At 39.2% G+C, this 22,198-nt stretch overlaps 1 protein-coding gene across 2 annotated transcripts in view; it reads right to left on the bottom strand.

Moving 5' to 3' along the window:
- Positions 1-22,198, bottom strand: part of TEX11 (testis expressed 11) — a 307,210-nt gene that overhangs the window by 238,788 nt on the left and 46,224 nt on the right. For both annotated transcript variants that reach the window (XM_081808717.1, XM_081808718.1), the window contains exon 8: positions 10,427-10,507. In XM_081808717.1, coding sequence (XP_081664843.1) covers positions 10,427-10,507 — 81 coding nt within the window. The remainder of the gene's footprint in view (positions 1-10,426; positions 10,508-22,198) is intronic.

Here is a 22,198-nt window from a genome sequence, read left to right as displayed (position 1 = left end):
ATTCCCATTAATTGATTTTTCACTATGCACCTATAAAAAAGTTGGACACTAAACTAGTTATTTCCAACCATTTCTTTATTTGATTTCACAACACCTCCATCAAGCCCCTGGAACTTGTGTGACATACATTTACTTTAAAATAGAAGCTAATTAAGTTTCGGGATGCCTGAGTGGCTCAGTCGGTTAAGCATCTGCCTTAGGCTCAGGTCGTGATCCCAGAGTCCTGGGATCGAGTCCCGCATCGGGCTCCCTGCTCAGCGAGGAGCCTGCTTCTCCCTCTGCCTGCCACTCCCGCTGCTTGTGCTTTCTCTCTCTCTCTCTAATAAATAAATAAAATCTTAAAAAAAAAAAAAAGAAGCTAATTAAGTTCAACTTTCTTCAGAGTAGGTTTTTTTTTTTTTTTTAGAGCTTCATAAAATCCTCTTCCAAGGGCTAGGGACATCCTGATGTCAAGTCAGCTATTCTTGGTACCCAGTTTTTGTGTGCTTTCTCTTCTCTGTAACAATAGCCACTCGAATTACAGGATTTTCGGAATTTATTTTTATAGTTCTATAATTTTCCAGAGGGAGAAAGACTCTGGGACTGAGTGGTTTCCCTGATAAGATTCCATGCAATCAGCTAGTACAAGAATGTATTGTTCATCCACCCATCAGACAAGTATGGAGACTCAGAGCCTAAGAAGGGTAAGAAAGCCTCTACGGGGAGTAATGGCCAGGCATAGGGTGTTGGAGCAGGTGAAGGGGAGTGAGCATCCATGCACGGAGGCCCAGAAGGAAGAGCTAGAGCATGAGCAGGTAGAGGAGGGCATCCTCAGAGTGGAGAGGGTGGCAGAGGAGATGGGAAATTGGTTACATACAGGGGATACTAATTAAATAAGCAAATATATTAAAGATAATAGAAGCTAGGTTTCTCATTACTGGAGAAGAAAATTAGAAATATGGAAAGGGAGGGCACCTGGGTGGCTCAGTTGGTTAAGCAACTGCCTTCAGCTCAGGTCATGATCCTGGAGTCCCAGGATCGAGTCCCACATCAGGCTCCCTGCTCGGCAGGGAGTCTGCTTCTCCCTCTGACCCTCGCCCCTTTCATGCTCTCTCTCTCTCTCTCATTCTCTCTCTCAAATAAATAAATAAAATCTTTAAAAAAAAAAAAGAAAGAAAGAAATATGGAAAGGGAGAACATTAGGATGAACACTTTGGCATTACACTGAAATTGAATGTATCATGGCTTTCAGTAGATTAAATAGATAGATAGATAGGGGCGCCTGGGTGGCTCAGATGGTTAAGCGTCTGCCTTCGGCTCAGGTCATGATCCCGGGGTCCTGGGATCGAGCCCCACATCAGGCTCCTGGCTCGGCGGGGAGCCTGCTTCTCCCTCTCCCTGCTCATGCTCTCTCTCTCTCTCTGTATCTCTGTCTCAAATGAATAAATAAAAATCTTTAAAAAAAAATAAACAGCTATACTGAGATGCTACATATAAACATGGATGGAAATGTGTGTGTACACATATATGTATATAAATATATATATAACATATATATGTTATATATAAATATCTATGTATCTATATATACAAATGTGTGAAGAAATACACACACACACATTCTGTTCACTGAGACAGTATGACAGCAGTGACACCCCCAAAAGCAATAAGCACACGTACTGTCCAGATCTTGGCTTCTAAATAACATTTTCCATCAAAAGGAACCAAAGCAACTGAGATAAATAGCTAATTCCATGGCTTAAGTGAAGAGTACAGGATGAGCCTGGAACGTTTTACAGGGACAGAAAGGAAAGAAGTACTCACAGGTGATGGCAATATGTCAAAAAAGGCAAAGAAGTCAATTTATAGGGGCTTCTAATGGTAAAATCTGGGAAAAGGTGAACATCAAAATAAACTGAGTTTAGCTCTGGATAAGATAGAATAAGTACATGCCACCCTTTCTCTCCCACTTAATGTAACTATAAAACCTGGACCAACTGCGTGAAACTATTTGAGGTCTCTGAAAAGAAAACAGAAGACAGATTGGGGAAGAATACCAGAATTCAAAGTAACACCAAGATGTTGGTGAGTTTACCATTCTTTTCCCCTGGTACACCACGGCCTAAATGAATGCAGCCAGAAACTAAGCATAAGTACCATGGTGCACACTGAGAAAGTATCTCTAGTTCTGGTTTCAGTTACTCAGACAGTGCAGAAATCCTGTTTTGGTTTTTATTTTCTCCTTCCTCCATTCTCTTGTATTATGCTAAGTGAAATAAGTCAGATGGAGAAAGACAAAGGAGATCAACTGTATGGTGATGGATGGTATAACTAGACTTGTGGTAGTCACTTTGCACTATATACAGATGTCAAAGTGTAAGGCTGTATACCTGAAATTTATATAAATACATACATAAAATTTTGGTAAATGTTAACAAACAGCTAGTATATGATGCAGCCTTTTCATTCCTAGAACACCCAGGAGAAATAAAAACACATATCCACAAAAAAATTTATACATGAATGTTTAAAGCAGTTCTGTTTATATTAGATTAAAAAAAAAACAGCTAAAAACTAGAAATAATCTGAATATCTCATCTACAGGGGAATAAACAAATTGTGATCTATCCATATAATGGAATTTTACTCTTCAATAAAAACAAACTACTAGGGAGACAGTCTTTCATATACTAGTCTGTTCTCTTCCCAGTGTTGGCCTCACTGAAATAAATTCCCTTCTTGTTTCACCACCAAACAAATAAACAAAAACTACTAACATGAACAAACACATGGATGAATCTCAAAATCACTATACTAAGTAAAAGAAGACAAATCATGATTCCATTTATATAAAAATACAAAAGACTGCAAACTATAAAGACAGAAAACCAATCAGTGGTTGCCTGGGTAAAAAGGTGGGAGGAGGGGAGGAGGAACGGGAGACAAAAGAAAACTTTTGGGGGTAATAGAAAGGTTCATAATCTTGATTGTGATGATGGTTTCATGTGTGTATACATATGCCAAAACTCATCAAACTATAAAATTTAAATGTTATGATTTACCATATCTCAATAAAGCTGTTTTGAAAATGCCAATTTAATGAAAGATGAAGGCAGATTAAAAGAGACAAAAGAGATGGAACAACCAAATGCAAGCATAATCCTGAACTGGATCCTGGACTGGTTGGAGACGGGGGAGAACAAATGCTATATAAAGTACACTATTTGGACAGTTAACAAAATTAGAATATGAGTTATAGATTAAAGTACTTACGAATGTTACATTTATTGAATTTGATCATTGTTCTGTGTTTATAAAGGAGAGAATATTCTATTCTTAAGCAATATATACTGGGGTCGCCTGGCTGGCTCAGTTGGTAGATTATGTAACATGGCCCCATGTTGGGGACAGAGTTTACTTAAAAAAAAAAGAAATATACACTGCAGTATTAAGCAGTAAAGGTACACGATGTATGCAGTCTTCTCTCAAAAAAGAAAATAACAATATATCAAAAATTATAGAAAAACACATGAAAATTTCAATTGATTTAAAAGAAGTATTTCACAAATTCCACAACCTCTCACAATGAAAACACTCAAACGAGGAACAGAAAGGAGCCTCCTCAACGTGATAAAAGCTGTGTAATGAAAAACCCACAGTTGGGCGCCTGGGTGGCTCAGTTGGTTAAGCGACTGCCTTCGGCTCAGGTCATGATCCTGGAGTCCCGGGATCGAGTCCCGCATCGGGCTCCCTGCTCGGCGGGGAGTCTGCTTCTCCCTCTGACCCTCCCCCCTCTCATGTACTCGCTCTCTCTCATTCTCTCTCTCAAATAAATAAATAAAATCTTTAAAAAAAAAAACAACCCACAGTTAACATCATACTCAATGGTCAAAGACCAATAGCTGTTCCTCTAAGATCAAGAACAAGACAAGGATGCCAGCTTTCATCACTCCTATTCAAAACAGTATTGGAACTTCTAGTTAGAGCAATTAAAAAAGAAAAAAAAAAAAAGGCATCCCGATTAGACATGAAGAAGTAAAACTATCTCTATTCACAGATGACATGATCTTACACACAGAACATACTAAAGAATCTTAAAAAAAAAAAAAAAGCCTCTTTATGGGTATTAAGTGAATTCAGCAAAGTTGAAGGTTACAAAATCAACACACAAAAATCAGTTGTATTTCTATACACTAGAAATGAACAATCAATTAAAGAATTTTTTTAAAGATTTTATTTATTTATTTGACAGAGAGAGAGAGACAGCAAGAGAGGGAACACAAGCAGGGGGAGTGGGAGAGGGAGAAGCAGGCCTCCTGCTGAGCAGGGAGCCCAACGCGGGGCTCCATCCCAGGACCCTGGGAGCATGACCTGAGCCGAAGGCAGATGCTTAACGACTGAGCCACCCAGGCGCCCCTCAATTAAGGAAATTAAGAAAATAATTCCATTTATATCATCATCAAAAAGAATAAAATATTTAGGAATAAATTTAACCAAAGAGGTACAGAACTGTACACTGAAAACTATAAAACATTACTGAAATAAACTAAGGAAGACTTAAATAAATGGAAAGACATCCCATGTTCATGGGTTGGTGTTAGAAGGTATCCTCCAAACTGAGAAGCCACTTTGAGACTGAAAAATGAAGTAGGCAACTCCATACAGTTTACACAGTTTTATTTAGGGTAACTGATAAGGAGGATTGGGCAGATGATGATAAGGGCAGCTGCAGCTATTTTCCACAAAGTCTAGACCTTAGTCTACAGATTTTATTAAGCAAGGGGACACGAAGGAGGGCACTGTAGTGAGATCAAAGGGTATGTATGCACTTCAAAGGGTTTGCGTGCACCTAACTGAGAACTAACATTTAATAGACCTCATGATTTTATGTGTGCATCAAGATGGGGAAGACTATACTATCTCTAACACACTCATGAGAGGCTAAAACAAGCCTCCCCACATTCCAGCTTTGGTGGGCATTTCTAAAGTGTGTATATTAATCTCCAAGGGGCCCAAAACATGTAGCCCCAGGAGAACTCATTGAACGGACACGAACAAGATGGAGAACCAAAGATGGGAGTATTGTCAGCACACCTACAATTGGAAAACTTAGTATCATAAGATGACAATGCTATCCAAATAGACCCATAAATTCAGTGTAATCCCTATCAAAATCCCAATCACCATTTTTGAAGAAATGGGAAAACCTATGCTAAAATTCATATTAAATCTCAAGGGACCCAGAAGACCCAAAACAATCTTGAAATAAAAGAACAGAGTTGGAGGTCTCACACTTCCCTACTTGAAATGTATAGCAGAACAAAACAATAATCAGAATAGTGTGGTACTGGCATACGAATAGACATAGAGACCAAGAGAACAAAACTAAGAGCACAGAAATAAAGTCTGAAATCTATGGTCAATTGGTTTTTGACAAGGGTGCGAAGACCATTCAATGGGGGAAGAATAATCTCTTCAAATGGTATTAGAATAAATGGATATCCACAAGCAAAATAGTGAACTTGGACCCTTACTTCACACAATACACAAAAATTAAAATGGATCAAAATCCTGAATTTAAGAGCTAAAGCTGTAAAACTCTCAAAGGAACACAAAAACCTTCATGACCTTGGATTTGGCAAGTTTCTTAAATGACACCAAAAGCATAGGCAACAAAAGAAAAAATAGATAAACTGGACTTAATCAAAATTAAAAACTTTTGTGCATCAAAGGACACTATCAAGAGTGTGAAAATAGGGCGCCTGGGTGGCTCAGTTGTTAAGCAACTGCCTTCGGCTCAGGTCATGATCCTGGAGTCCCGGGATCGAGTTCCGCATCGGGCTCCCCGCTCAGCGAGGAGCCTGCTTCTCCCTCTGACCCTCCCCCCTCTCATGTACGCTCTCTCAAATAAATAAATAAATCTTAAAAAAAAAAGAGTGTGAAAATACAACCCTCAGAATGGGCAAAAATATTTGCAAATCATATAAGGCTTTAATATCCAGACCATATAAAGAATTCTTAAAACTCAACAACCAAAAGATAACCCAATTTAAAAATAGGCAAAGAGGGCGTCTGGATGGCTCAGCTGGTTAAGTGACTACCTTCGGCTCAGGTCATGATCCCGGAGTCCCTGGATCAAGTCCCACATGGAGCTCCCTGCTCAGTGGGGAGTCTGCTTCTCCCTCTGACCCTCTCTCCTCTCATGCTCTCTCTCAAATAAATAAATATTTTTTAAAAAATTAAAAAATTAAAAAAATAAAGATAGGCAAAGAAAAAAATAGGCAAAGGAATTTAATAGACATTTCTCTAAAGAAAATATACAAATGCCCAATAAGCACATGAAAAGGTTTTCAAAGGAAATGAAAATCAAAAGCATAATGAGAGACCACTGCACACCAACTAGGATGGCTATAATAATTTTTAAAACTGGAAAATAAGAGTTGGTGAGGATATGGAAAAACTGGAACCCTCATACATTGCTGGCAAGAATGTAAAATGGTGCAGCTGCTACAGAAAACAGTTTGGTGGTTCTTCAAAGAGTTAAACACAGAATTACCATATGACCCACCAATTCCAATACTAGATATTTATCCAAGAGAATTAAAAACAAGGGCTCAAGGGGCACCTGGGTGGCTCAGTTGGTTAAGCATTTGACTCTTGATTTTGGTTCAGGTCATGATCTCAGGGTCATGAGATCGAGCCCCACGTTGCGCTCAGCGCTCAGCAGGAGTCTGCTTCTCTCCCTTTCCCTCTGCCCCTCTCTATGCTCACGCTCTCTAAAATAAATAAATCTTTAAAAAAAACAAGGGTTCAAAAAAATAATAAAAACAGGGATTCAAACATATTTATGCATCAGTGTTCATAGAAGCATTATTTGCAATAGCCAAAAGGTGGAAACAACCCAAGTATCCATCAATTGATGAGTGGATAAATAAAATGTGGTATATACATACAATGAAATATGATTCAATCATAGCAAGGAATACAATTCTGATACATGCTATGACATGGGTGGATCTTAAAAATATTAATGCTAAATGAAGCCAGACATAAAAGGATAAATATTATATGATTCCACTTATATGTAATATCTAGAACAGGAAAGTCCATAGATAGAAAGTAGATTAGAGGATACCAGGAACTGTGGAGAAGAGGTAATAGGGAGTTATTGTGTAATGGGTACAGAGTTTCTATTTGGAGTGATGAAAAATTTTGGAAACTGATAGTGGTGATGGTCATACAACATTGTGAATGTACTTAATGCCAATGAATTATATGCTTAAAAATGGTTAAAATGACAAATTTTATGTTATATATATTTTCCCACAATAAATTTTTTTTATAATTTTTTTTAAAGATTTCATTCATCCACCTGAGAGAGAATGAGACAGAGAGAGTGAGCATGAGAGGGGGGAGGGTCAGAGGGAGAAGCAGACTCCCTGCTGACCAGGAAGCCCGATGCAGGACTCGATCCCGGGACTCTAGGACCATGACCTGAGCCGAAGGCAGTTGCCCAACCAACTGAGCCACCCAGGCGCCCAATAAAAATGTTTTTATAGAATGTCAACTAATGAATATAGAAAGAAAGATGGAATTAGAAAAACAGCCAATTGTCTGGGCGCCTGGGTGGCTCAGCTGGTTAAGCAACTGCCTTTAGCTCAGGTGATGATCCCGGAGTCGCGGTATCGAGTCCCACATCGGGCTCCCTGCTCAGCGGGGAATCTGCTTCTCGCTCTGACCCTCTCCCCTCTCATGCTCTCTCTCACTCTCTCTCAAATAAATACAGAAATAAATAAAGAAAAATAGCCAATTGTCAACCATCACAGTACTAATTTAGGCAAGAAATATCAATGGATGGTGAAAGTAGGATGAGAAATTGGACTTCATATAGTTTCAAAGTATCACCCCACAAAATACTTATGAATAACACAGGGAAAAAATACATACGTTTATACTAGAGAAACCTGGAAGATACCATTTTAATCAAGAGATCAAAATTAGCACCATTAATAACAGATTACATCAGGGGCACCTGGGTGGCTCAGTCGTTAGGCGTCTGCCTTCGGCTCAGGTCATGATCCCAGGGTCCTGGGATCGAGCCCCGCATTGGGCTCCCTGCTCGGCGGGAAGCCTGCTTCTCCCTCTCCCACTCCCCCTGCTTGTGTTCCCTCTCTGGCTGTGTCTCTCTCTGTCAAATAAATAAATAAAATCTTAAAAAAAAAAGAATAAATTATAAAAAAAAAAAAAATAACAGATTACATCAAATCCTGTCTGCCACCCAACAGGAAGCCATGAGGAGAATACAGAATCACTTCTGTGATTTTCTGGTCCCAGAGTCATAATTTTTCCTAAACATGAGGAAGCTCTGAACAAACTCAAATTAAGGGTGGGGGAATTAGGAAGATGTTGCTTAAGGGTAGCAACTTGCAGCTAGTAGATAAGTTCTGGAGATCTAATGCACAACATAGTAATTACAGTAAACAACACTGTATTATAAATTTCAAAATTACTAAGCGACTAGATCTTAATAATTCTCAACACAAAAAAACAATGATTATGTGACATAATAAAGGTGTTCGCTAACACTACTATAGTAATATTGCAATATATAAATGTATAAAACCAACATGCTGTATACTTCCAACTTATACAATATGTCAATCATATCTAAAAAAATTTTTTTAATTAAAAAAACTAAGTTGCATTCTACAAAATGACTGGTTAGTAATCTTCAAAACTACCGAAGTCACGAAAGTCAAGCAAGAGTGAGGAAGCGTCCCAGACTGAAAGAGACTAGGTACAATCCCAGACTGATTCCATTTTGTATAGAGGACAGTTTTGGGAAACTTGAATGAGGTCTCTGTGCAAACGATGAAAGGAGTTCTTCATACTATTCTTGTAACGTTTTTTAAAAATATGAAATTGCCTTAAAATTTTTTTAACTTTTTAAAAATTTTATGGAGTTTTTTTTAGTAATCTCTACACCAAACATGGGACTTGAACTCCCAACCTCAAGATCAAGAGTCACATGCTCCCCAGACACTGTCCAGGGGTGCCTGGGTGGCTCAGATGGTTAGACGTCTGCCTTTGGCTCAGGTCATGATCTCAGGGTCCTGGGATCGAGCCCCACGTCAGTCTCCCTGCTCAGTGGGGAGTCTGCTTCTCCCTCTCCCCTCTGCTCCTGCTTTCTGTCTCTCAAATGAATAAATAAAATCTTTAAAAAATAAAAAAATTTTTTTTTAAATTAAAAAAAAATTTTATTTTAAGCCCAGAAGAGAGGGTACCCAGGTGGCTCAGTCAATTAAATGTCTGCCTTCAATGCTCTGGTTTCTCTTCAGATCGTATAAATCTTTCGCCTTTTAAATGTCTGCCTTCAGCTCAGGGTCCTGGGATCAAGTCCCACATCAGGCTCCCTGCTCAGCGGGGAGTCTGCTTCTCCCTCTCACTCTCCCTCTACCCCTCCCCGCTGCTCATGCTCTCTCTTTTTTTTTAAGATTTTATTTATTTATTTGAGAAAGAGAAAGAATGAGAGAGAGCACGAGAGGGAAGAGGGTCAGAGGGAGAAGCAGACCCCCTGCTGAGCAGGGAGCCCGATGTGGGACTCGATCCCGGGACTCCAGGATCATGACCCAAGCCGAAGGCAGTCGCTTAACCAACTGAGCCACCCAGGTGCCCTCTCTCTCTTTCTTTCTCTCAAATAAATAAAATCTTTTTAAAAAAATTTTAAAAATAAAATAAATACAAAAATAAAGCCTAGAAGAGTACCTAGCATATAATTGTTAATATATATTTACTAAATTAAGTTCTACATCATAACACAGAATTTTGGGGAAAGATAAGACCAAACTCACAACTAGGTATAATACATGAAGCCCTAGGAACATTCACCCTAACATCCAAATATATCTATCAATTCCCTCTGTGATAGTAAAGAGTGAAGTAGACACAAGCAGTGAAATAAGAAAGAAATAATAGAAAAGGGAGATAAAGTAGAAAAATTAAAAATTATCCACCCTGGAATTTTGATGAGAACCAGACTGGGAAGTAGGATTTATTTATCCTATCAATTGTCTCACACCCCCACAACCCAATATAGAAAAACACAATGGCAGTGATATGATTAACTGCTATCAACCTTGGCAGCAGGGAAATAAACTCATTTTTTTTCCACTCTTTTCATCACATAGCTTGAAACATGGAGGAAATATTATCAAAATGGTCTGACAATAAAAAGGAAAGCAAAGAAATTTTAAGAAATAGCCTTTTGCATTTTTAAACACCCTTTCTAGTAAAGAACAAAGAAAATATTTCAAAGATCAGCTAAATGAGTGGAACTGACCTCAAATATAATCTCTGAAGGGCTGCATGAAGTAGTCATGATTCTACCTAGAACGTGATATAGCATATTTTCAAACTCTTGGAGAATAAATACAGAGATTACACTCACCATTTTGGGGAACCTCATCAACATATCCTTACAGCGCAGCACACATGTAGATGCTCTTTGAAAATCCCCTTGAGCACATGCCTGAGAAAGTGAAAAAAATATCAATAATTGGTTAAAATGAAATAACAAGCTATTTCTCTATAAGCCAATTTCAACATATTTTTAACTCTCGTTAAAAAGTCTTAATTTGTTTTCTAATCTTTTTAGCAACACTAATTGGTCTAGCTAAACATAATAGCCAGCTCAAAATACAAAAAAATAAGAAGAATCTTGGGTAACACAAGAGTTGATAGTGATGGGAGTCATTTACTTTTTTCTGGAAATGGTAAAACTGGTGTATAATCTTGTGTTAGTACATTATGATATAATGCCACGTCTAATAGATGCTTCCCCAACTTGAATAGCTCTTGTATTTATCTCCACATTAGAGGGATTTTTAAACGTTAAATAGGAGTCTTTTGCCCTAAAACAGGCTCACAATAACCTCATAGTCTGAACTGCTGTGAATATCTGCTATGAAAGGCAGGTAAGCGCAATCCTATCTTGGAGCCAGAAGAGCTACTCTGCTATTTATTATATATAACCTTGAACCTTACACTCTCATGGTTTCAGTTTCCTCATCCATAAAATCAGGACAATATTATCTCTAAGATTCCTGTCAGCTCTATCATTCTGACTGAACAACGTCAAATGAATGAAAACATCATTCACACATTACATAGGCACTTGTAGAAGAGGCTTCTTTCAGTCATTTAAAAATTTAGCTGACAAGCCATATTAAAAAAAAACATGGACGGCGCCTGGGTGGCTCAGTCCTAAAGCGTCTGCCATGATCCCGGGGTCCTGGGATCGAGTCCTGGGTTGGACTCCCTGCTCAGCAGGGAGTCTGCTTCTCCCTCTCCCACTCCCCCTGCTTGTGTTCCCTCTCTCCCTGTGCCTCTCTGTCAAATAAATAAATAAAATATTTATAAATAAATAAATAAATAAATAATTAAAAACATGGACATATACAAGAAAATAATTTGATGAAGTACTTTGTAGGGGGAAAATCCCTATATTTTCTGTGTTCTTTTCTCTGTCTTATTTGACATCAAATACTCTTGTGCTTTGGGTAACAAAGCAATTGAGCAGAGAGAAGAAAAGATGAAGAATGTAAGAAGCCAGCTTCTCTTTAGTTTTCTCCTCTATCTACCTGCTGAATATTAAGCTTGACATCTTGCTGAGTAAAAACCCTCCTCTAAGGCTTAAATGCTAGATTGTGTTAAAGGGAAAAATAAATTGTAAACACAAGAGCCTCAATAAACCAAATCTCAATTATCTACAGAGTTTACAAAATACTATTCATGTCTATACAAATAGATGTTTGATGAATACTTGCTGACTGATTCATTATTCAAGGTGGAGGAAATCATCATAAAGGAGAAATGCTGAGTGACAAATCCCATATTGGAGAATGTTTTCTGTTCTTATAACATATAAAGCAATATAATGCTGTAAAAAATCCATAAAGTATCCATCATTAATCAGATTTTACCTCAGTGGAAATGAAATCTCTAATAATTCAAGCTAGTTTTGAAAATTTATTCATCTTATTGGGCCACAAATCAATATTTCAAACCCAAAAGATAGAGAATTCGGGTACAAGAAGTCTTAAAGAAGAGGCAGCATGATGTAATGCTCTAGCAACCTTTGGTGAGCATCAGACTCACCAATGGAGCTCTTCAAAATTCACATGCCCTGGTCCCATCACTTGTAAATTCTGATTCATTACATCTGGGATGATGCCCAGCCTATACTGATGCAGTAAAAAGGATATGGGCTTTGGATTCCCAGTTTTTCTGCCTTTTTTTTTTTTTTTTAATCAAAATACAGTTGACAGGGGTACCTGGGTGGCTCAGTCGTTAAGCGTCTGCCTTCGGCTCAGGTCATGATCCCAGGGTCCTGGGATTGAGCCCCCCATCAGGCTCCCAGCTCAGTAGGAATCCTGCTTCTCCCTCTCCCACTCCCCCTGCTTGTGTTCCCTCTCTCACTGTCTCTCTCTGTCAAATAAATAAATAATATCTTTAAAAAATATATAGCTGACATACAAGGTTCTATTAGTTTCAGGTGTACCACACAGTTATTTGACAATTCTACTTCTTTGCTCAGTGAAGTTAGGCAAGTCATAGCCTCTATGAGCCTCAATGAGCCTCAATTTCCTTAACTGTAAAGACAAGTAATATCTACCACACAGGATTGAACTTAGGAGAATCAAATGAGATCACAGATGTGAAAGCATTTCATAAACTTTAAGACAGCACCTGGCAGCTCAGTTGGTTAAGTGTCTGACTCTTAATTTCAGCTCAGGTCATGATCTCAGGGTCGTGAGATGGAGCCATGTGGAGCCTGCTTAAGATTCTCTACCTCTCCCTCTGCCCCTCTCCCCTCCCCCTCTCTCTAAAAAAATTAAAAGACAGTATACAAAAATGAATAATTTTAGCAGTCAACGCTACCACCAGTGCCAAGAATTGTAATAAAAGAGGTTATTTGCTGTTATGTGGTACTCATTTTTAAAGAGAGGAAACCTCTTTGGCAAGGCACCTGGGAGGCTCAGTCGGTTAAGCATCTGCCTTCGGCTCAGGTCATGATCTCAGGGTCCTGGGATCGAGCCCCACATCGGGCTCCCTGCTCGGCGGGAAGCCTGCTTCTCCCTCTCCCACTTCCCCTGCTTGTGTTCCCTCTCTCGCTATCTCTCTCTGTCAAATAAATAAAATCTTAAAAAAATAAAATAAAATATCTATTTTATGCCCCCTTTCCTTACGAGAAAAGTTCAGTCTTAATTTTCACAGCAGAGTTACTTGCTCATATTTTGTTTTATTGTGGAACATCATGCATATTTCTTTTAAAGCAATTACCCTGTTGTATTGCATCTGTTTACACATCTCTATCTACCACAAAATTTACCTTAAGCTCCTGTAAGGAAGGTACTACATACTAACGTTATAGATCTTTTTACCTCTATTGCACAGACCATTGACTTATATATACTGACATATATATGTATACCACACACACACACACACACACACACGCATCAGGCACTAGATAAATGCTTCTTTATCCCCCTATATATGTATTGATCAGATTCATTTCCATCTTCTGGTATATGACACCTCTTTATCCAACTCCTCCAATCTTCTTCTCCCTTGCTTTTTATATTCAACCTATGTTTATATATACTCTATTTTGAAAATAATCTTCCTTTGACCATCCTTCTCTGAGTAGCTACAACTCAATTTTTCTTCTCACTGTCAAACATCCTGACAGAATATGCAATATGAATATTCTCAAATTTTAGCATAAAACAATTATATGAAAGGCTTGCTAAAACACAGATTGTTGGGTTCTACCTCCAGAATTTGATTCATTGGGTCTAAGTGGCATCCAATAATTTGCATTTCTAACAGGTTCCTGGTGATACTTTTTTTTTTTTTAAAGATTTTTATTTATTTGAGAGAGAGTGAGAGAGAGAGAGCACAAGAGGGGGGAGTGGGAGAGGGAGAAGCAGACTCCCTGCTGAGCAGGTAGCCCGATGCGGGACTCGATCCCGGGACTCCAGGATCATGACCCGAGCCGAAGGCAGTCGCCCAACCGAGCCACCCAGGCGCCCTGGTGATACTTTTTTAAATGACCCTTTATTTTTTTAAGATGTATTTACTTGACAGAGATAGAGTGCGTGTGCATGCACATGACTGGGGGGAAGGGGCAGAGGGAGATAATCCTCAAGCAGACTCCCAGCAGAGTGTAGAGCCCAACGCAGGGCTCGATCCCACAACCCATGAGATCACGACCTGAGCCAAAACCAGGAGTCAGACGCATAACCAACTGAGCCACCTAGGCATCCCCCCTAGGTGATATTGATGCTGTCAGTCACAGCTCCAGACCAATCCTATACCAATAGCTCTGATTTTTTTTTTTTTTTTTTGGTCTCAGGAGCCCTAGAACTCTTAAAAATTCTTGAGGACTCAAAGAGATTTTATCTAGGTTATAGCTAGTTGTAATTTCTAATAAAGTTCAATAAAGAGCTATAAAGTTCATTCTGACAACTTTTGCCAGTATTCTCATTGCTTTTAATTGAACTTAAAGCTGAAATGTAAAAAATATTTATTATGCTAAGCAAAATAAGTCAGTCACAGAAAGGCAAATATCATATGATATCACTCGTATATGGAATTTAAGAAACAAAACCGGGGCACCTGGGTGGCTCAGTCAGTTAAGCATCTACCTTCAGCTCAGGTCAGGATCCAAGAGTTCTGGGCTTGAGCCCCACGTCTGGCTCCTTGCTCCACAGGGAGACTGTTTCTCCCTTTCCCTCTGCCTGCCGCTCCCCCTGCTTGTGCTCTCTCTCTCTCAAATAAATAAATAAAACTTTAAAAAAAGAAAAAGAAACAAAACAGATGAACATAGGGGAATGGAAAAAAAAGGGAGGGAAACTGAGGGTTGATGGAGGGAGGTGGGTGGGGGATGGGCTAAATGGGAGATGGGTATTAAGGAGGGCACTTGTGATGAGCACTGGGTGTTATATGTAAGTGATGAATCACTAAATTCTACACCTGAAATCAGTTTTACCATATACGGTAACTAGAATTTAAATAAGGGAGGAGTAGAAGACCTTAGTTTTGTTTGGTCCCTGGAATTCAGCTAGATAGCTATCAAATCATTCTCAACACCTGTGAACTCAACCGGAGATCTAAGAAGAAAAGATTTGCTGCAATTCTACAAATAGAAAAGCGACCACCTTCTGCAAGGTAGGAGGTGCAGCAAAGTGAATGCAAGGCGATAGGGGAAGATAAACCTCAGGGGGAGGGAGCCTACCCAAGCCAGCTACTGGAAAGTGATACAGCAGCTATGAGGCCACCATGACCTTGATCCCGAAACCAGACAAAGACCCCACCAAAAAGGAGAATTACGGAAAAATATCCCTGATGAACATGGATGCAAAAATTCTCACCAAGATACTAGCCAACAGGATCCAACAGTTATGAAAAGTATTATTCACCACAACCAAGTGGGTTGTTTAATTTTATGAAGACCTTCCAAGCTGCTCTCCACAGCAGGTTTACCACTTCACATTCCCACCAGCAGTTATGAGGGTTCTAACTTCTCCATATTCTCACCAATTTCTTATTTTTGATTTTTGTTATTTTACATACCTGAGTGGGTGTGAAGTAGCATCTCATTGTGGTTTTGATTTCCATTTCCCTAATGACTAATAATGTTGAGCATCTTTTCATGTGCTTCTTGACCATGTGTTTATCTTCACTGGAGAAATGTCTATTCAAGTCTTCTGCCAATTTTAAATTTAGGTTATTTTTCTTTTCATTGTTAAATTCTAAGAGTTCTTTATATATTCTAGATGCTGGATAATTCTCAAATATATGACATGCAAATATTTCCTCCCATTCTGTGGGCTGTTTTTTCACTTTATTCATAGTATCTTCTGATGAACAAAAGTTTTAAATTTTGATGAAGTTCAATTTAGCAATTTCTTTCTTTGCTTGTGCTTGAGGTATCATATCTAAGAAATGACTAATCATCACAAAGATTTATACCTATGTTTTCTTCTAAGAGCTTTATACTTTCATCTCTTTTAGGTATTTGACCATAATGTAGGGGTTTATTTCTGGACTCTCAATTCTATTCACTTGATCTGTATGTCTGTCCTTATGCCAATACCACACTGTCTTGATACTTCAGTTTTGAAATTAAGAAGTGTGAGTCTCCCAGCTTTATTCTTTTACAAGATCTTTTTGTTATTTTTCAAGTTATTTTAGGTATCATGAATACATAAATTTTAGGATCAATTTATCAATTTCTACAAAAGACAAGGCAGCTGGAATTTTGATAGGGATTGAATAACATTTGTAGATCAATTTTGGGGAATACTGTCATCTTAATATTAAGTCCTCCAATCCATGAATATAAGCTAACTTTCCATTTATTTTGATCTTCTTAATTTCCTTCAACAATATTTTACATTTTTCAGTATACAGTCTTATACTTCTTTAAATTTATTCCTGAATACAATTCCTAAATAAAATTATCCCTATTCTCAAATGACATGATCTTGTATATAGAATGTCCTCAGAAATACACACACACAGGGGCGCCTGGGTGGCTCAGTCGTTAAGCGTCTGCCTTCGGCTCAGGTCGTGATCCCAGGGTCCTGGGATCGAGCCCCGCATCGGGCTCCCTGCTCAACGGGAAGCCTGCTTCTCCCTCTCCCACTCCCCTTGCTTGTGTTCCCTCTCTTGCTGTGTCTCTCTCTGTCAAATAAATAAAATCTTAAAAAAAAAAAAAAGAAATACACACACATACAAAAAAACCTATTATAATGAATAAACAAGTTCAGCCAGGTTGCAGGGTACAAAATACAAAAATCTACTGTATTTCTATCCACTAACCATGAGTAAACCAAAACTGAAATTAGGAAATTAATTCCATTTAAGGAGTACCTGGGTGGCGCAGTCGGTTGAGCCTTTGACTCTTGGTTTCAGCTGAGGTCATGACCTCAGGGTCGTGAGACTGAGCCCCACATCGGGCTCTGCGCTCAGTGGGGAGTCTGTTTGAAGATTCTCGCCCTCTACCCCTCCCCCCTACTTGTACACACATGCACGCACGCTTTCTCTCTCTCAAATAAATAAATCTTATAAAAAATGCATTCCATTTAGGGCATCTGGGTGGCTCAGATGGTTAAGTGTCTGCCTTTGGCCCAGGTCATGATCTTAGGGTCCTCGGACTGAGCCCCACATTGGGTTCCCTGCTCAGCGGCGAGTCTGCTCCTCTCACTCTCCCTCTGTGCTCTCTCTCAAATAAATAAATAAAATCTTTAAAAATGAAAATAAAAAATTAATTCCATTTAAATTAACATCAAAAAATAAAATAATTAAGGGGCGCCTGGGTGACTTAGTCATTAAGCGTCTGCCTTTGGCTCAGGTCATGATCCCGGGGTCCTGGGATCAAGCCCCACATCGGGCTCCCTGCTTAGCGGGCTCCCTGCTTTTCCCTCTCCCTCTCCCACTGCTTGTGTTCCCTCTCTCGCTGTGTCTCCCTCTGTCAAATAAACAAATAAAATCCTTAAAAAATAAAAATAAAATAAAATAATTAGGAATAAGTTCAACAAAAGAACTGCAATACTGGGCGCCTGGGTGGCTCAGTTGGTTAAGCGACTGCCTTCGGCTCAGGTCATGATCCTGGAGTCCCGGGATCGAGTCCCGCATCGGGCTCCCTGCTCGGCGGGGAGTCTGCTTCTCCCTCTGACCCTCCTCCCTCTCATGCTCTCTGTATCTCATTCTCTGTCTCAAATAAATAAATAAAATCTTTAAAAAAAAAAAAAGAACTGCAATACTGTACATTAAAAACTACAAAATATTGTTGAAAGAAATTAAAGACCTAAATAAAATGAAAAGTTCATGTTCACAGATCAGACTTAATATTCTTAAGATGGCAATGCCCCTTAAATTGAACTACAAATTCAAATGCATTTCCTATCAATATTTTAGCAGGCTTTTACAAAAACTGACATGCTAATTTTAAATCATATGGAAATGTAAGGGACCCAGAACAGGCAAAAACATTTTTTTTTTTTAAAGATTTTATTTGACAGAGAGAGACACAGTGAGAGAGGGAACACAAGCGAGGGAGTGGGGGAGGGAGAAGCAGGCTTCCCGCCGAGCAGGGAGCCCAACGCGGGGCTCGAACCCAGGACCCTGGGATCATGACCTGAGCCGAAGGCAGACGCTTAACGACTGAGCCACCCAGGCGCCCCCAAAAACATTTTTTAAAAGAAGAGCAAAAGTTGCAAGGCTCACACTTCCCTATTTCAAAATTTACTACAAAGCTACAGTAATTGAATTTATGTAATGACACAGGACATAAAAATCAATGGAATAAAACAGTCTAGAAATAAATCCATAGATTTAGGGTAAAATGACTTTTTATAAGAGTACAAAGACAATTCAATGAAGAAAGAGTAGTCTTTTTTTAAAAAAAAAAAATGATGCTGGGGCACCTGGGTGTCTCTGTTGGTTAAGCATCCAACTCTTGATATCGGCTCAGGTTATGATCTCGGGGGTGTGAGATTAGGCTCCCCGCTGGGTGTGGAGCCTACTTTTTTAAAAGAAAATTAACTCAAAATCAATCATAGATTTAAACATAAAAGGTAAAGCTATAGAACTTATAGGAGAAAGTATTTCAGATCTAGAGCTTGAAGAATTTTGAGACATGACACCAGAAGCACAATCCATTAAAAAAATCAATTAAACTTCATCAAAATTAAATACTTTTGCTCTGCAACCCTATTAAGAGGAAGAAAAGACAAATACATATTTGACAAAGGACTCAAATCTAGAATATATAATTCACAAAATTCAACAGTAAAAAAAAATCAACCCAATTAGCAAATGGATAAGAAGCACAAACTGACATTTCACTTAAGAGAATATACAGGGGCGCCTGGGTGGCTCAGTCGTTAGGCGTCTGCCTTCGGCTTGGGTCATGGTCCCAGGGTCCTGGGATCGAGCCCCGCATCGGGCTCCCTGCTCGGCGGGAAGCCTGCTTCTCCCTCTCCCACTCCCTCTGCTTGTGTTCCTGCTCTCGCTATCTCCCTCTCTGTCAAATAAATAAATAAAACCTTTTTAAAAAAAAAAAAGAATATACAGATGGCAACTATACGTACATGAAAAAATGTTCAACATCATTAGCCATTATGGAAGTACAAATTAAGACCAGGATGAAACATCACTAGACATCGAATAACTAAAATAAATTAGTCACAATACAAAAATGCTGGCAAGAATGCAGAAAATGGGAACTTCCATACCTTGCTTGTAGGGATTAATGGCACAGCCACTCTAGGGAACAGTCTGGTTGTTTCTTAAAATACAAACTACTAAACATACACTAACGATTCAACCCAGTGATTGCACTCCTGGGCATTTATCCCACAGAAATGAAAATTTATGTCCACACAAAAACCTCTACACAAATGTTCATGCCAACTTTATTTGCAATAGCCAAAAACTGGAAACAACCCAAATTCCTTCCATAGTAAATGGCTAAACAAACTGGTAGATCCATACCGTACAATGCTACTTACAAATAAAGAACAAACAACTGATACACAAAACTCAAAAGGATGTCAAAGCAATCATGCTAAGCTCAAAAAGGCACTATCAAGGGTGCCTGGGTGGCTCAGATGGTTAAGCGTCTGCCTTTGGCTTAGGTCATGATCCCAGGGTCCTGGGATTGAGTCCCGCATCAGGCTCCCTGCTCCTTGGGGAGCCTGCTTCTCCCTCTGCCTCTCTCTCTCTCTCTCTCTCCCCCCTTCTGTCTGTCTCTCATGAATAAATAAAATCTTAAAAAAAAAAAAGGCACTATCAAAAGGTTACATACTATATGATTCTATATATATAATATCCCCAAATGACAAAATTATAGAGGTGGAGAATATTAGTTGCCTGGAAGAGGGAATGGGGGAATGGGCATGCTATAACTACAAAGAAGAAGTACAAGCAATCTTTTTGGTGATGGAATTGTTCTATATCTTGATTGTGGTAGTAGTGGTTACATGAATCTACTCATGTGATAAACTGTATAGAACTACAGACACACATATGAGTTTATCATGTCAAACTGGTGAAATATGACTAAGGCCTATGGATTGTAATAATGTCAATTTTCTGGTTTTATAATGCACTACATTTACAGAAGATGTTACTGCTGAAGAAAATTGGGTGAAAGGTACTCCAGAACTCTCAAAATATTTGTGCAACTTCCTGTGAACCTATAATTATTTCAAAATAAAAAGTTTTTAAAAATCACATTAGTTAAGGGGCGCCTGGGTGGCACAGTTGGTTAAGCATCTGACTCAGTTTCAGCTCAGGGTTCTGCGCTCAGTACGGAGCCTGCTTAAGATTCTCTCTCCCTCTCCCTCTACCCCTCCACCCCTATGTACTCCCTCTCTCTCTAAAATAAAAATTTTTTTTAAAGATTTTATTTATTTGACACAGAGAGACACAGCGAGAGAGGGAACACAAAAGCAGGGGGAGTGGGAGAGGGAGAAACAGGCTTCCCACCAAGCAGGGAGCCCGATGCGAGGCTCGATCCCAGGACCCTGGGATCATGACCTGAGCCGAAGGCAGACGCTTAACGACTGAGCCACCCAGGCGCCCCTAAAATAAAATTTTTTAAAAAATCACATTAGTCAGGGGCGCCTGGGTGGCACAGTCGGTTAGGCGTCTGCCTTCAGCTCTGGTCATGATCCCAGAGTCCTGGGATCAGGCCCACACTGGGCTCCCTGCTCATCAGGGAGTCTGCTTCTCCCTCTATCCCTCACCCCGCTCACGCTCTCTCTCACTGTCTCTCAAATAAATGAATAAATAAAATCTTTAAAATAAAATAAAATAAAATTTGAAAAAAAATAGAAATCACATTAGTTAATATCATCAATTTCATCAGAAAAGTTTAGGTGAAAGCTATCAAAGTCATGGTGGAGGTACAAATTTTCCAAAATTCTAACTTTTACTGAACAGCTTAAATTTTATCACTAGCAACAAATACTGTCAGTTTCTTTCCTTGACTCACATTCTCACTTCATTCATTTGGAAAATGTCTGTAAATACCCAAGTCTGAATGAATAAAGTTTATCTATCAGTCACTCTTTAAAACAGAAGTAGCTAATTCAGCTCACAAGTCAAAACAATCACATAAGGGCCTTTCCTCAAGACAACCATCATACTTCAATATGCAGTAGAAGTGTCCTGTGGGTATTTCCATTTGCATTACAAAAATATGAAAACTCAAGGGTCAAAATTTATTAAACTTAATCATTTTTATTGTTTCACCAGGGGCATTTTTAAGTAAAACTGGCATTCTTTTCACCGCAAGTGGGTAGTGATGAGGAATACAATGACTAGTAAAAGGTGTGCCACTGTCTTGATTCACGTTAAAGTGCCAGCAGTTTTCCCCACCATTGCTTCCACAGCACGGGTACAAACACCAACATAGCAAGGGGGCAAATAACATCTTAGAATTATTATGAAACTAGTTTTGGGGCGCCTGGGTGGCTCAGTCAGTTAAGCGTCTGCCTTCGGCTCAGGTCATGATCCCAGGGGCCTGGGATCGAGCCCCGCATCGGGCTCCCTGCTCAGTGGGGAGTCTGCTTCTCCCTCCACCTCTGCCGCTCCCCCTGCTTGTGTGCTCTCCGTGTCAAATAAATGAGTAAAATCTTAAAAAAAAAAAAAAAGAAAATAGTTTTGCCCTCACAGATCCCTCCACCATACTAAATTCTTCCATTACCTCACTATCCACTCAGCCCTTAAACTCCTAACAGTCTGTCCTCCACTTTTACCTTTCTACTAAAATTACTTTCTATGGTCCCTATTGTCATCCTAAATGTCCAAGAGCCTTTTCTCCAACCTCGTTTTCCTTTAATTCTCTGAAGCACTGCACTACTGATCATCCCTTTTTCAATGAAATGTTCTCGTCCCATTCATGACTGTTCCAGTCCTCCTTCATTTCTGGTGTGTCATCTGTCCTTTTTGTTTGTTCTACATTTTACTACATCTTCCCCCACATGTAAATGTTTGGGGAATGACTTGGCTTTCTTACCATCCTCACTCTCTTGCCTCCGAGGACTGAGTGGTTCAGTTCTGAGCATAAATGCTTGCTTCCTTTGGATCTCCTGTATCTGTCCCCTTCCTTTCCATTCCTATTTTTACAATTATAGTTAAG

Source organism: Leptonychotes weddellii, chromosome X (genome assembly GCF_054177405.1).
Source record: "Leptonychotes weddellii isolate Sample4059 chromosome X, ASM5417740v2, whole genome shotgun sequence".
Classification (NCBI taxonomy): Eukaryota; Metazoa; Chordata; class Mammalia; order Carnivora; family Phocidae; genus Leptonychotes; species Leptonychotes weddellii.
This window is presented reverse-complemented; position numbering and strand designations above follow the sequence as displayed.